Source organism: Trachymyrmex cornetzi, unplaced genomic scaffold (assembly GCF_001594075.2).
Source record: "Trachymyrmex cornetzi isolate Tcor2-1 unplaced genomic scaffold, Tcor1.1 scaffold133, whole genome shotgun sequence".
Lineage (NCBI taxonomy): Eukaryota > Metazoa > Arthropoda > Insecta > Hymenoptera > Formicidae > Trachymyrmex > Trachymyrmex cornetzi.
In genome coordinates, this window is record NW_017295906.1 from 454,465 (window position 1) to 468,018 (window position 13,554).

Below are 13,554 nucleotides of genomic sequence, written 5' to 3' on the forward strand. Positions count from 1 at the left end.
AGGAATACATAAACACTATAAAATATCAGCAACAATTGCTTTGGGTCATGACAACTACCTGCATGTATCTGGCCTTGTCATAGGGCTGGCCAAACAGTATGTTGTCCCTCACTGTACCGCCAAAGAGCCAAGGTTCCTGACTAGCATAGGAGATGCGCAGATTTGGATTGCTCGTGAAGTAACCATTGGAGAAATTGCCCTGAAAATTATCCTTCGAAGGGTCCTGGGTGAGGATCACTGAACCCGCTCCGGGATTCAGTTCCTTCAGCAGCAGATGTAAAACTGACGATTTTCCGGAACCTACGGCGCCAACCATAGCGCATAACTGACCTGGCTTAATGGTCAAGCTGATGTTGCATAAAGTCGGCGGCAGTTGGCCACTGATCCAATTGGCGGAAACACGCTGAAGCTTCACGTAGACCGGAAGGTCAGGTAATCCTTGAAGTTCGGAAAGACCGATACTCCCATTTCTCGAGATGTACCTATCTACTTCATTCTCTGCATTAGTCGCTTCGTTTGATTTCTGAGATTTAAACTGCAACTGCGATGTCTTCTCCGAGCGTTCCATGTTCACTTCGTCCATCAGCAGAAAGTCCTGTAAAAATTAAGCTGACTTTAGTTAGCAAGTATGAGGCAATAAACATGGGAAAGATTGTGGATTTAAGAGTTTATTTCAAATTTGAAAATAATCGTATACCTCCAATCGATTCAGAGACACCATCGATTCACCCAGCATTATCAGCGCTTGCGGAAAATACAACGCGGCGGTGAGTTGAAGCATGTTGAAATACGTCGACATTTCGTAGGCCACGTCGGCAGTCAGATCATTCCCCATTAGGACGAACGTTATCATGGCAAAATATAGAGTTAATCGTTCGGTGAAAACTATGATGGCCAAATATGTTGCGCGCATGTACGACGAGAATTTGATCTTTTTGATCTCTAACTCTCTAGTCACTGAAACAATCTTGCTGAACGGTTTCTCCCAGGCGTACATCTTCACTACCTGAAATGAAAGTTATGATCTCGTAAATTTGCTTCACAAAATTTTATTGTAAAATTTAATTGATATTTAAATGTTAATTACTCATCTAGATCGTTTAAAAATAAAATATATAGAAAATAGAGCTAATGTAGTCAAGTGCGGAAACAGTTAATACAGTTTATAGTAATGAACTAAACAATTATTTTTACTAAATATATATGGTTGTAACAATTATTGCTGCTTTAAATTAATCGGTTATTTAAACAGTTTTTTGGTTAAACGATTAATAATATAGTAGAAAAAGTTTCGGTCTTTTTTATTTATTTCTCAACAATTTTGGTGTTTCTTGCAGGCTTTTTACACTGAAAAAAACTTTTAATTGTTAAAAATTCCGTTTTGAATTTATATAATAAAGCAAATTTGTAAGATACATTCGTAGATACAAGAAATTTAATATTTTTTAATGCAAAAATAAATTAATGAATACACAAATATAAATATGATAGTATAAACTCTCTTTTATTGTTTATGTAATTTTAAATAATATATTAAAATAATATAAAATTTATTGATAATATTAGAATACCAAAAATTTACTTGCACTGATAGGCGAGGTTTCCGTTTCTCAATACTTGAATAGTGTTCATATGTATTTTATGCATATAAACACGTAACGTAAAACAAAAAAGTCGGAAACTGTTTAAATTTTTAGAATTTTTTAAAATAAAGATTTTATTTTCTGTGTGTGTTGAATCATCTTTTAGATGTTAAAAAACAGAAACCTTTTAACACAATGTAATTTACCATAATATTGTAATAAAACGTCTTAACTAATTATCGATAAGTTCGACTAAGTAAACAATTATTACTCTTGTAAATAGTTATTCGGTCTTGAAATAATAGTTTCGTTCAATAAAAAAAGCAGTTTTACAACTATTGAAAGATTATCATCTGCAACTAAAGTATTCGTTTAGATCCTTGATAGTTCAATATTGTAATAAACCAGTTAGAATAGTTATTCAGAAGAATGTATCAATTAAAAGCAATCATTATTAAACACTTAATAATTGTCGTAATTAGATTTATCAAGGATTTAAAAGTATAGTTTGAGCACAGACAATCATAATTGTCTGACAATTATGCTGTAACTCTTTAACAATCTAAGCAAACAATTATAATTGTTCGAGTTAGACGTTTTATTTTTGAACAACGCTTGAAGCAGACAAATTAAGTTGCAAACGATTAAATAGTTATTGATTAAGATATTAGGATCTTAAACATTATTGCTCTTACAAAATTATGATTCGATAAAAACGAACATCTAGTCCATTATCATTCTCCAAATTTTATAACGATTATTAAAGTTATTTCTCGATAACGCACATTAATTGGTAAAGAAAAATAACGCTTATTATAATTTATAACCAATGTTTATTTAAAACACATTAAAATAAACATTTCAAGCCATCTTAAGTAAAAACGCAAAAGCTTATGCAAATATTTTCATGTTTTCCACAACACATAACTTGCAATTAATCTTCATTCTGAAATCTCCTGTTGATAAGCTAAGTGACATAAAAGTGATTTTTTTAGACTCTCAGAAATACTTTTAGAACATAAATAAGACAGAACAGGAATTCATTTCGTAAATCGGGAATCACAAAAGGATACTTTTCGGATTCCCTGTGCTATCTAGGTGAATATCTGACTTTCATTAGCCCTATTTCCTATATATTATTGTTTAAATTTATAAATCCTATGTGCTTTTATTTAAAAATAAGTTAACTAGTTATATATCCTGTGAATATATATGGATATATATATATATATATATATATATATATACCTGTATCCCAGCTACAAGTTCGCTCATCAACTGTACTCTTCGATCAGTCAATGGCGCAATCATGGCTCTGATTTTACGGCTCAGCAAACTGATGGTTCCTTGTACTACTAGAGCGATAATCAACAGCGATCCAATACCGACAAGAACCGAAATACCGATCTTTTGCCACATTATTGTTCCCATGATTATGATCTGTTAAAAAACCGACCAACATACAGTTCTTGAAAAGCAACATCCAAATAAGAAAAAAGTAAAAAATTCTACGTCTTTATAATATAAACTAACTCGGAGTTGTAAAATGCACACAGATGTATGGATTTTCTGTAAGTTAAATTAACTAGATAGATATACTTAATAATAACTTGTAAAAGAGATTAATAAGTAACAGATTCGGTACTATCTGCGTTCTCACTAAGCTCGTGATCTGCCGACAGAGCCCGTCAAAACACATGATTTGACAAAAGTTTCCAAACTGTGGCAATAAGAAAACACAGACGTTTCAGATAACAAAATGTTGTATTGATCTTCCAAAGTATTGTCCCCATCAGTATATACTTCATATGTTTTGATAAAAAGCCTCAAAACTTTGTTTAAAGTCTGTACTTGAAGTATTATTCGGATCACTTGTCACATTTCTCTGAATGTCCTTGATGTCTTGAAAATATTTATCTTTCGTCATTAATGTTTTTGAACTTTGAGAACAGCAGAAGTGTAAAAAAGCCAGATCCGGTTAATAACCCAGACAACACAAAGTTTAAAATTGAGACATAAGATACGTATTAAAGATATATTTTAAACGTCGTTTTAAAAAAATGTCTGTAAAATGTTTTTAAACTTAATTACTTTGAAAGATAAAATATAACATTTTATTATTTGAGATATCTATATCGTTTATTGCTGCAGTTCGAAAACTTTATTGTCAGACCGTGTAATTTAACGGCAGATTATCCAGATAGCACATTATATTCTGAGAATAGGGTAAACTCGGGTATAATGGCCATAGTTTTTTAAAATGCAAAAAACATATATTTATTCTTGTTACTTTTTAACAATATTTGGGATATTACTTTCACTGAAGCTGAAAGTAACAAATACTATCGAAATTAAAGAGAAAATACTTAATAGAACTTTAATTTTATCAAAATATTACAAAGTGTGCATTAGCCATCTTATCTGATTTTTAGGGAAAAGGTGACCATGATATTAAGAAAGATAGCCATAGTATTTATAAATAAATAGTGAAAATAAAAGTATTAATTATAGGTCAAATTGCAATTTACGTATTTTTATTGTGCATGTAATGTTGATTATGGCAGCTTAACTGTAATTTATTAGACATTATAACAGTTTTTAGCAGACACGTGCAAAACTTTGCAGATAGTCGAAAGAAAAAATATTAGATAATATTTATAATATTGTTATTTTGATCAGCGTACTCATATGAACTACTGTAAATATTGATTATCTTTAAGAATGACTATACTTTAAGAATGACACTATTTGTCAATTATCAGAGAAATTATGGCCATCTTTTCCGTATGGCATAATACCCTAGTTTATCTTATACTAAAAAGGTCACGTCTGATATTCGTATGATATTCCTTTGTCCACAGTAACATTGTTCGCAGTATATCCTCAGAATATCGAGATGAATTTCGAAAATTTTTCTTAAGAGTGTGTAAGAAATATCTATTAAAAATAATGTTCTTCCCTAACAGAATATTATTTTTAATAGATATTTCTTACACATTCTTAAGAAAAATTTTCGAAATTTATCTCGATATTCTGAGGATATACTGCGAACAATGTTACTGTGGACATAGGAATATCATACGAATATCAGACGTGACCTTTTTAGTATATTCTCAGAATATTCTCAGAATATAATGTGCTATCTGGGTAGCGACAGAAATCGAGCAGAATTTGAGTTTAAACAGATTCTGCTGGATTTGTATTATCAATCTCGGTCAAATTATGTGCAAATACTGCAAATCCGTTCGGTTTCTACCGTCAATTTTCTGTTAAAGAGATCCTACAGCCGTCTGTTTTCTTGATTGAACGCGATAATTTTTATACTAATTTTTTCGTATGTATTTTATAGATTTAAAGATTCTTCTCCGAAAGGAGAATTAAAGTATAGACATATAAGACAGTAATTCCGGATTGTAAGATTTAATATATATGAATAACTATATATAAAAAAAATTAGAAAATTACTGCGATTTTGTTATCTATTTCTCTTGATTTATAACACATTATGTAAAAGTTTCATACTTTAACGTATAAAACAATTAAACTTTAATAGAGGACTAGAGATTACATGAAAGAATAATACTGTGCTTTTAGAAATTAACCTAAGAGTTTAGTATAATAAAAAATATTACAGAAAAATTTATATATATTAATATGTGTGCACATTGATGTGTAGTATCGATGTTTTGTAAACTAGATGTATCATACATCGTATGTGTGTACATAAAACAGCGACTACGTCGAAATCTTCCATTTAGGATTCCCTTAAATATCATGTACATAAACAAATTTTGTTATATATTTTGTGCTACATCTGATATAACAGATTCTATGAAAGTATTTAAAGCAATCATTCTGCTGATAAAATTTATCAATAGATGTTTTGCAACTGTTCAAACAGAGTTAATGATCTGGTATCAACTTAAGCGATTCTAATTGAAAAAATAATTAAGATGTTTAATTATTTCGAACCTGAAAAGGCATAATCCACATGTAATTTAGGAACATCGTTAGTTGGTCGAAGCGATTGACATCATTGCTGAGAAGATTCATTATCTGTCCGGTACCGGTTTGATTCATAGATGCTCTATTCAACCGTAATAACTGCAACAGTTTCAATAAATAATTACAAGGTTTACTTTTATATAATTAAAAAAAATTGTGTTTGTGGTATATTAAAAAAAAAACTGTATTCTCTCTTTTTTAAATAAATTCTTTCTAAAAGAATTCCATTTTTAAAACCTTTAACTTATTTTATATAATATCGTAAAATAATACAAGGACGCAATTTAAAAAATTGTATTAAAACAAAAATTTATTTAATATAAATTAAAAAAAAATTTTAAATTTAAAACATAATACGAAAGAAATATTTTAAGTTACGAAACAGTGTTCTACTTGTTATTGCAACAAATAAAAACTGTTATTTTCCACACATTTGACTAGGTTTTATTCTCTATTTACGTGATAGTCTGCTATATTTCGACAGAGATAAGTACAGGAAGACATGTGTCATTCCGCGATGCATATTCGCGGGGTACCAGCAAACGTACTTATCGGTTGGAGTCGAAGGACATGCATAATGAAGAAGATATCTGGCTTGTACGATAAATCACCATGTATTCATTTGTCATATTTTTTATCTATGATAAAATACATATGCGTATATTATAAAAAAGATATTTCAAAGTCAATACGAAAATTGAAATGTAAAAAATTGTAGATCAAACCATGCTTTAAAAGATCAAAAATAGGAAACTATTATTATACTAATGAATAACTGACGAACATTTTAATTTGTATCATTACACATTCACAAAAAAACAGCGTTGTTATTGTACGTAATCAATTGATAGATCGTTCATATATATAATGATTAAATATATAAAATGTATGTCACAAATTTAGCTCTGAATGCTCTGAGCGATTAGAAATACAATAGAAGAAAATCCATTCATAGTGACCTGTGATTTTACATTTTAAACGTGTTAAATTCCACATTTTTTTTTTTACAAGAAACTCGAGAATGGTAGATAACAAAAGTGTACGCAAATGACTGACAATGAAAGACAATAAATATGCGAGATAATGAGCTCAATACGACCAGCCACTTTTTTAAACCAAAAGAAACTGATTTGAATTAATTTTTTGATATTGTAATGAGCTTCCTCGTGAGATAACTCAAAGTTTTTCAACATTGACAAATCTTGCGCGTTAATCCAATTCAGTAAAAGCATTGCACAATTACTGAATTAATTAAATCAAACACAATACAGTCTTTCCGAATATAGAAAAAGCAGCTCTCTTCTCTTCCTAGGAAGAACTTTGATTAACGCATAGATTCGCAAATTAATCCGTAACATTACCTTCCGATAGACGAGGGAGCTGCAGGAGACGCGGATCCTCATGCCGATGTGCAGCGATTGCAGTGACGTATGGTGCATCAGCAGAACGGAGATGAAATTGCTGATGACCATAAGAACGACGTAGATCAACGCCTCGTTTTTCTCTATCTTGTACTCCAAGTTGGAATTTTTGGAAAAGTAGTTAATGATCCAACTTTGAATGATCGGTATTGCTACGCGTATTACACTGCACTAAAAATAGAAAAGTTGAAATTTATAATATTTTCCACTAGGAAAACTAGTACAACACTGGTGCAATTGATTGCAAATTGGTTTACATATTTTCAGTATTAATAAATATTTAATTTTAATGTTATGAGGTGATGACAAAGACTATGTAATTGAAAGGGTTAAATTATTTATTAACACTAAAAACATGTTGATTTGCATTTAATTGCACTCAGTGTTGCACTAGTTTTCCCAATGAAAAGCACCATTAATCTCAAACAAACTTGTGAAGCTAATGGATTTAACAATAAGAAAAAAGAGAAAAAGAGATCTTAGATTTACTTAGATCAATTCTCTTTCACATTGTTAACTAATTTGTAAACGGAAGATATAACGCAACAAACCATTCAATTGTTTCTCTCTCTCTCTCTCTTCATGAGAAAATACTTTAATATTTTTTTCTTATCATAAACACACTTGAACTAATTGTAAGTATCGCAAATAGTAATATCTTTTCATAAATGTATCAATGTACTTGGATAAATACGCAGATTCCGATTATCATGTATGGCAACCAAAAAGCTTTGAAGATCGCCTTGTACAATCTTGGAACATTCTTTTTTAGTGGCACTTTCTGCCCGTCTTTGCCCAAGGTATATTCCAGATTCTTCAGTTTATCCAGCTCGCCATTCCAATATCTGGAAAAAATGCGCTAAAATTTTATAAAGACGACGAAACTGATTTATTGTTAATAAATTAACTTTACTTTTTCCTTATTTAACTGTATTCTTACTTTAAAGAGTAGATATTTAATGTAAAATAATGACGCCGCACAGTAGAATAATTATCAAAATTATATTATGTATAATGGGTACCTTCCAGGAAAATACAGATGAAATAGTATAACACAGTGAAGTGTTTTATCTTTGTTTAATATTGGCAAACAATAAGGATGCAATGATTCACTATATTACACTGAGTCATCTGTGTTTCTTATTGGAAAGCACCTAACATAAATTTGCATGAAATGTCATACCATTTAATCTCTGTGAAATACAGATAAATTTTTTGCTCACTCAGATAAAAAAAATCTGATATTCCACAACTATATAATTTTAGTAAGGTAATTAAATGATACAACATTTGTATATTCTATACAAAATTATTAAAATTCATTTAATTATTATTTCATATACAAAAGTGGAAACTATAATTTTTACAGGCATCATAATGTGCATTTATTAATGTATATTCATTTGTCACCATCGCAAGCAATACTCACTTTTCAAGATAATCAGTTATTTTTTGGGATCCATCTTCTTTAATTGGTCGATAAATGTCAGATTCCTCTAAATCACGCTTGGAGCCTGTCATAAATAATTCTCGCATCCACCTGTACGCATCGAAAACAATCTATATGCTTTCGATATTTATTATATTATTTCGACTTTATTATATTACAGTAAAAAGATTGTTTTAAATAGTTCTTTTTCTTCTTTTTATCAATAACAAATATATACACACGGTAGTGTAGCTGCGCTTGGCTTAGCGCCGAAACGCTACCGTGTCTCCAGATATACAACACCCAAGATCAAAGGCTTTAGATACGTATTCAAGTATATTATGATAAATAATAATCGAAATAGATATATATATATATATACTATTAAATATTAAAGGAGCAAAACTAATCAAGAATAAATAATAATCGATATAGATATATATATATATATACTATTAAATATTAAAGGAGCAAAACTAATCAAGCAAATGCTTGAGTTGAACATTTTGTTATTTTTATCTTCCACGTATGCCAAAATGTAAATCAATCTATTTCTGTATGGTCAAATTGCTTAGTTTTATAGCAAACAGCGTCTATATTATTGTACACACTTATATTTAATAAACTAAATTTAATACAGTTTACATAAGTTAAATTGTTTAACTACTGTGTCGTAGCTAAATTAATTACGTAGGAGCAGGTATTTAAATGACTAAATACAAAAAAAACAAATTGGATCTAATTTAACATTCTAAATTTAACAGTGGAAAAGAGAAAGATAAGAGTATGACTAAACATAAATTGTACATCGATCTTTTAAATAACAGGTAAAATTTGCAGAATGTTATTTTTATTTTCTCAAAGTAAAGTATAAAACGTAAGATGTAAATATTATAAGATACGAAGAGTAATTAATGCAATACAAACAAAAATATTCTGTATTTTTAGAAGAAAATTTTATCTTATAAAAAAATAAAGATTATCTTTCTCAAAAAATACAATTTCGCTTGCAAAAAAAAAATTTTTTTCTTTAAAGAAAGCTTTTTTTCCAAAAAAGTGAAATTCGGAAAGTCTTTTTCGAATTGTTTTTTTACAAAAATTAAAATTTTCTGCAAGAAACAAAGATATTTTATTCTTTCTTTTTTTTGTCAAATTACTGAGAATCTTGACGAACCAGAAGAATAGAACACTGAAGACATTTGCGCTCTCTTTGGGATTTGGTTTCATGTCGCTCGTGTTCTTATCCATGTTGTTGCACTGTTTCACAAAATCTGACGACACTTGAAGCTAACAGGAAAAAATGAAAATGATCAGCATTCTTATTTCCTTCTTTTTCTCTTTTCCCTCTCTCTTTTATTATTTGTTCTCCTTCTCTTGCCTGCCGGTTCTCGAGACACACTTTTCGATAGTTAATCCTTTACTGGAACCATCAGTAACTGTGTTACTGCTTTTCATATCGGCTTTAGGTATTACTGATAATGATGTACGAGAAACATTAGCGATAACTGTCTCATACGTTGTACAATCACATGCATTTCTTGTTTCTTTTGTTTCTTTTCTCACTTACTGCACTTCATGCATCTCAATTAATCCACGTGACGCATTTCTTCTTTCTCTTTCTCTTCTTTTCTTTTTAGTGAAATTTTGTTAGTTACTAAATTTAGCCACTTAATAGGTATTTAAATAGTAACTGAAATAACATGAATAACTATTTTAAGTAACATTATCATTTTTTTAAATATATAAAAAGTCTAACTGGACATTGCACGCAAGAGTTAAATATAAACCAACCATAATTAATAACTCACCTTATAATTAAAGTTTAGTTTAAAAAACTTTTTTAGCATATAAATGTCTTGTAATTCTATTTTATAAGATAATTTTATTAAATAATCTTCTTTACGAAATCTTAATGCTTCTACATTTTATTATTAACTAAGCATATATATAAATACTTTTATTGTCAGTTGGCCTTTCACAAACTCAAAACAATTTATATTGCACACTTTTATATTGCTTGTTTAATTCAACTATGTTACAGTCATCTTATTATAAATGTAAGTTTTTATTACTGTATTAAAATGTATTAAAATGATATAATAATCATTTAATATTTCAGTTTCCTTTCAACTCACGATTAAGTATTCTGTCACATACTAAAGATGTACGTTGATAACTTTTACCTCTCTTTTCATGACGTCATATTGATGTTTGCGCTGTATCCAATATATGCGCAATAATTTGTATTAATATGTCAATTTACACTGAAGATAACTTCAATAAAAGACTAAACGTCTGTAGTTAATCTTCATTAATACTTATTATTCTGTATAATTTCCATTCGACATTGGCTTTCATTTAATGATAATTTTATTATGGAGCATTTGTATTTAATACGATGAGTTATTTTTATCTGAAGACTTTATATCTTTACACTTTATTTTTTAATTTTATTAAATTTGATACTAAACCTTAATTTTATTTGTTATTTCGTCACGTAAAATTAATAATATTATTACTTTATAATTAATAAAAAAAATAACATAAAGGGCTATAAGGAGTCAGTGCGAAAGACAGTATGCGCAAAAATTTTCTAATAATTAAAATTCTACAACATTCTGATTTTATTGAATATTTAAATTAAACGAATGAACATATATATTAGAACGTACGTTTCAGCTCAAAATTGAGCCATCCTCAGCGCATAAAGTACAAACTAAAGTAAAACCGCATTAGAATGTATATAAAAAATATTAATAGATAATTGTGTTACCGCCGCATTATTTAATCTTCTAAGACCTTTCTGCTGCAATGACGCAATAACTGGAATGTTAAAACATATGTACATATGGTCGAGAAACTATTTGGATGCAAAAGCAAGGACATTGTTTTAACATTCCAGTCATTGCAGCAGGAAGACCTTAAGCCCAGTTCCACAACTCACGGTTAACTCTTAACCGAGGTTCAACTAATTTCTCATCTCTTTCCAATTCTAGAATTGAAAAGAGACAATGAATAAGTTGAACCTCGGTTAAGAGTTAACCGTGAATTGTGAAACTGGACCTTAGAAGATTAAGTAATACAGCGGTAACACAATTGGTCTGTATTTTTTACATGCGTTCTAATGCGGTTTTACTTTAGTTTATACTTTATGCACTGAGGATGGCTCAAATCTTGCTGAAACCTAAGTTCTTACATGTTTATTCGTTTGATTTAAATGATCAATAAAATCAAAATATTGTAGAATTTTAATTATTAGAAAATTTTTGCTCACTGTCTTCCGCTCTGACTCCTTATAGCCCTTTATGTCAATTTTTGTTGTTTGAATATCGAGAAGTCCATTGTTAACTATTTATAATTAATTGTTTTAAAATATTTAAAATTAGTTTTTAAAATTATAAAATTAGTAATACACTGCAAGAGCAATGCTTTTGACGTAATATTCGCTATCGCAAAATTGAATGTGAACATTACTGAGAATAGCATATTCACTCACTTGTGATGCATTATAAATTTTGTAATTTCTTAAAAAAACTAATAAATTTTCTGTAATTTAATTTTTAAGAAAATAATTTTATTAGATTTAACAGCAAATTTTAATAACATTTATTATTTTATAACATAAAAAATCAATAACATTATTATTTTATAATTAACTTAATAATATATATTATTTTATAATTAAATCTTAAGTTTAAAATGCAAAATTAATTAAAAAATAATAATATTATTAATTTTATGTTATAAAATAAATAAATGTAATTAAAATTTCCTGTTAAATCTAATAAAATTATCTTCTTAAATACAGAAAATTTATCGCAAAAATGTGACAATATAATAGAATTAGTACATCGAAAAAAGATAAAGCAGCAGTGTTACTTAGGAATTTAAAGATTTGATAAAAAAGAACTCATGTTTTATAATTTATTCCTTTCTATATATTTCGTTGTACTTTGGTTAATTGTTTACATACGACATTTCATACGGTGCGATCACGTATGCGCATACTTTTTCATCTTAAAGTTACTATACATAATTTTTACAATTCACTGTACAACTGTGTCGTAAATGTTTTATAGTACAGAGCAAGAATGTGTATAATTGACAAAAATAATTGACGCAAAAAGGTGGCGAAAGTTCTAAGCATGAAGTAGCTTTGTAAAGATGATTCCAAAACTAATTCTATCGAATATGTAAAAGTTATCGTTTACAAAAATATATATTCGTAAATATTCACGTGAAGCTTACCTCGAATCGAATATAATTCTATAAGTTCATATAATATATCGAGGTATATATGTATGCTATTCTAACATTATTCGAGATAATTAATATATAATATACTTTAATGTTATATTATATAATGATAAAAATACCAATACTAATAAAATTAATTATTAGCAAGAAACGTGTGCTATATTACTTACATAATATATTCTATATCTTATGTGACAGTATATACTATACGTACACTATATATCACGTACTATATTTACTTCAAAATACCTACTATGAGATATATATTTCTTATTTGCTACAACAGGAACACAACTAAAAAAATGTGAGGGTTTCAATGTTTTAAATCATTGAAATTTTGAAATGCAATTTTGATAATTTTATTGTAGAGTAAAAGTATTTTTTTTTTTTTAATAAATTCGTTTTTTTATATTTCCGTTATTTTTCTGTAAGCAACTTCAAAATGACATTTTTTAAGTTGTATTGATGTAGCAAATGGTGAGCGATATATATTCTATATACTTTCATCTTAACAAATAATATAGTTGCATCGATAAATGCAGTAGACAAAAGTATTGAATTCGTTTCTGCATTTATGTTGAACCTGCATTATAACAAAAATCAAGTATAATAAGTAAAGCTCAAATAATCGTTTAAGTATTTGAGCTGAATTGGAGTATTTGTTCGAACATTGTCCATCATATAATACAAATCTTAGAGCCATTATGAGATCCTCATTAAAAAAAGTTGGGGATAACAATTGTAAACGATGTAATTCTGAAAACAGATCATTACGCATTTAAAAGTATACATATAAAATACCTAAGATAAACTGAAAAAGTTTATACATATAATATTTATAATTATATATAATTAATTA

General features: G+C 28.4%; 1 protein-coding gene across 2 annotated transcripts in view; it reads right to left on the reverse strand.

Annotated features, from left to right (window-relative positions):
• Positions 1-9,954, reverse strand: part of LOC108770767 (multidrug resistance-associated protein 4) — a 23,063-nt gene extending 13,109 nt beyond the window's left edge. For both annotated transcript variants that reach the window (XM_018522476.1, XM_018522475.1), the window contains exons 1-8: positions 9,613-9,954; positions 8,439-8,549; positions 7,692-7,854; positions 6,950-7,180; positions 5,556-5,687; positions 2,832-3,023; positions 698-1,006; positions 59-595 (exon numbers count right to left, since the gene is read on the reverse strand). In XM_018522476.1, coding sequence (XP_018377978.1) covers positions 59-595; positions 698-1,006; positions 2,832-3,023; positions 5,556-5,687; positions 6,950-7,180; positions 7,692-7,854; positions 8,439-8,549; positions 9,613-9,686 — 1,749 coding nt within the window. In that variant the 5' untranslated portion in view covers positions 9,687-9,954. The remainder of the gene's footprint in view (positions 1-58; positions 596-697; positions 1,007-2,831; positions 3,024-5,555; positions 5,688-6,949; positions 7,181-7,691; positions 7,855-8,438; positions 8,550-9,612) is intronic.
• Positions 9,955-13,554: the final 3,600 nt, after the last annotated feature.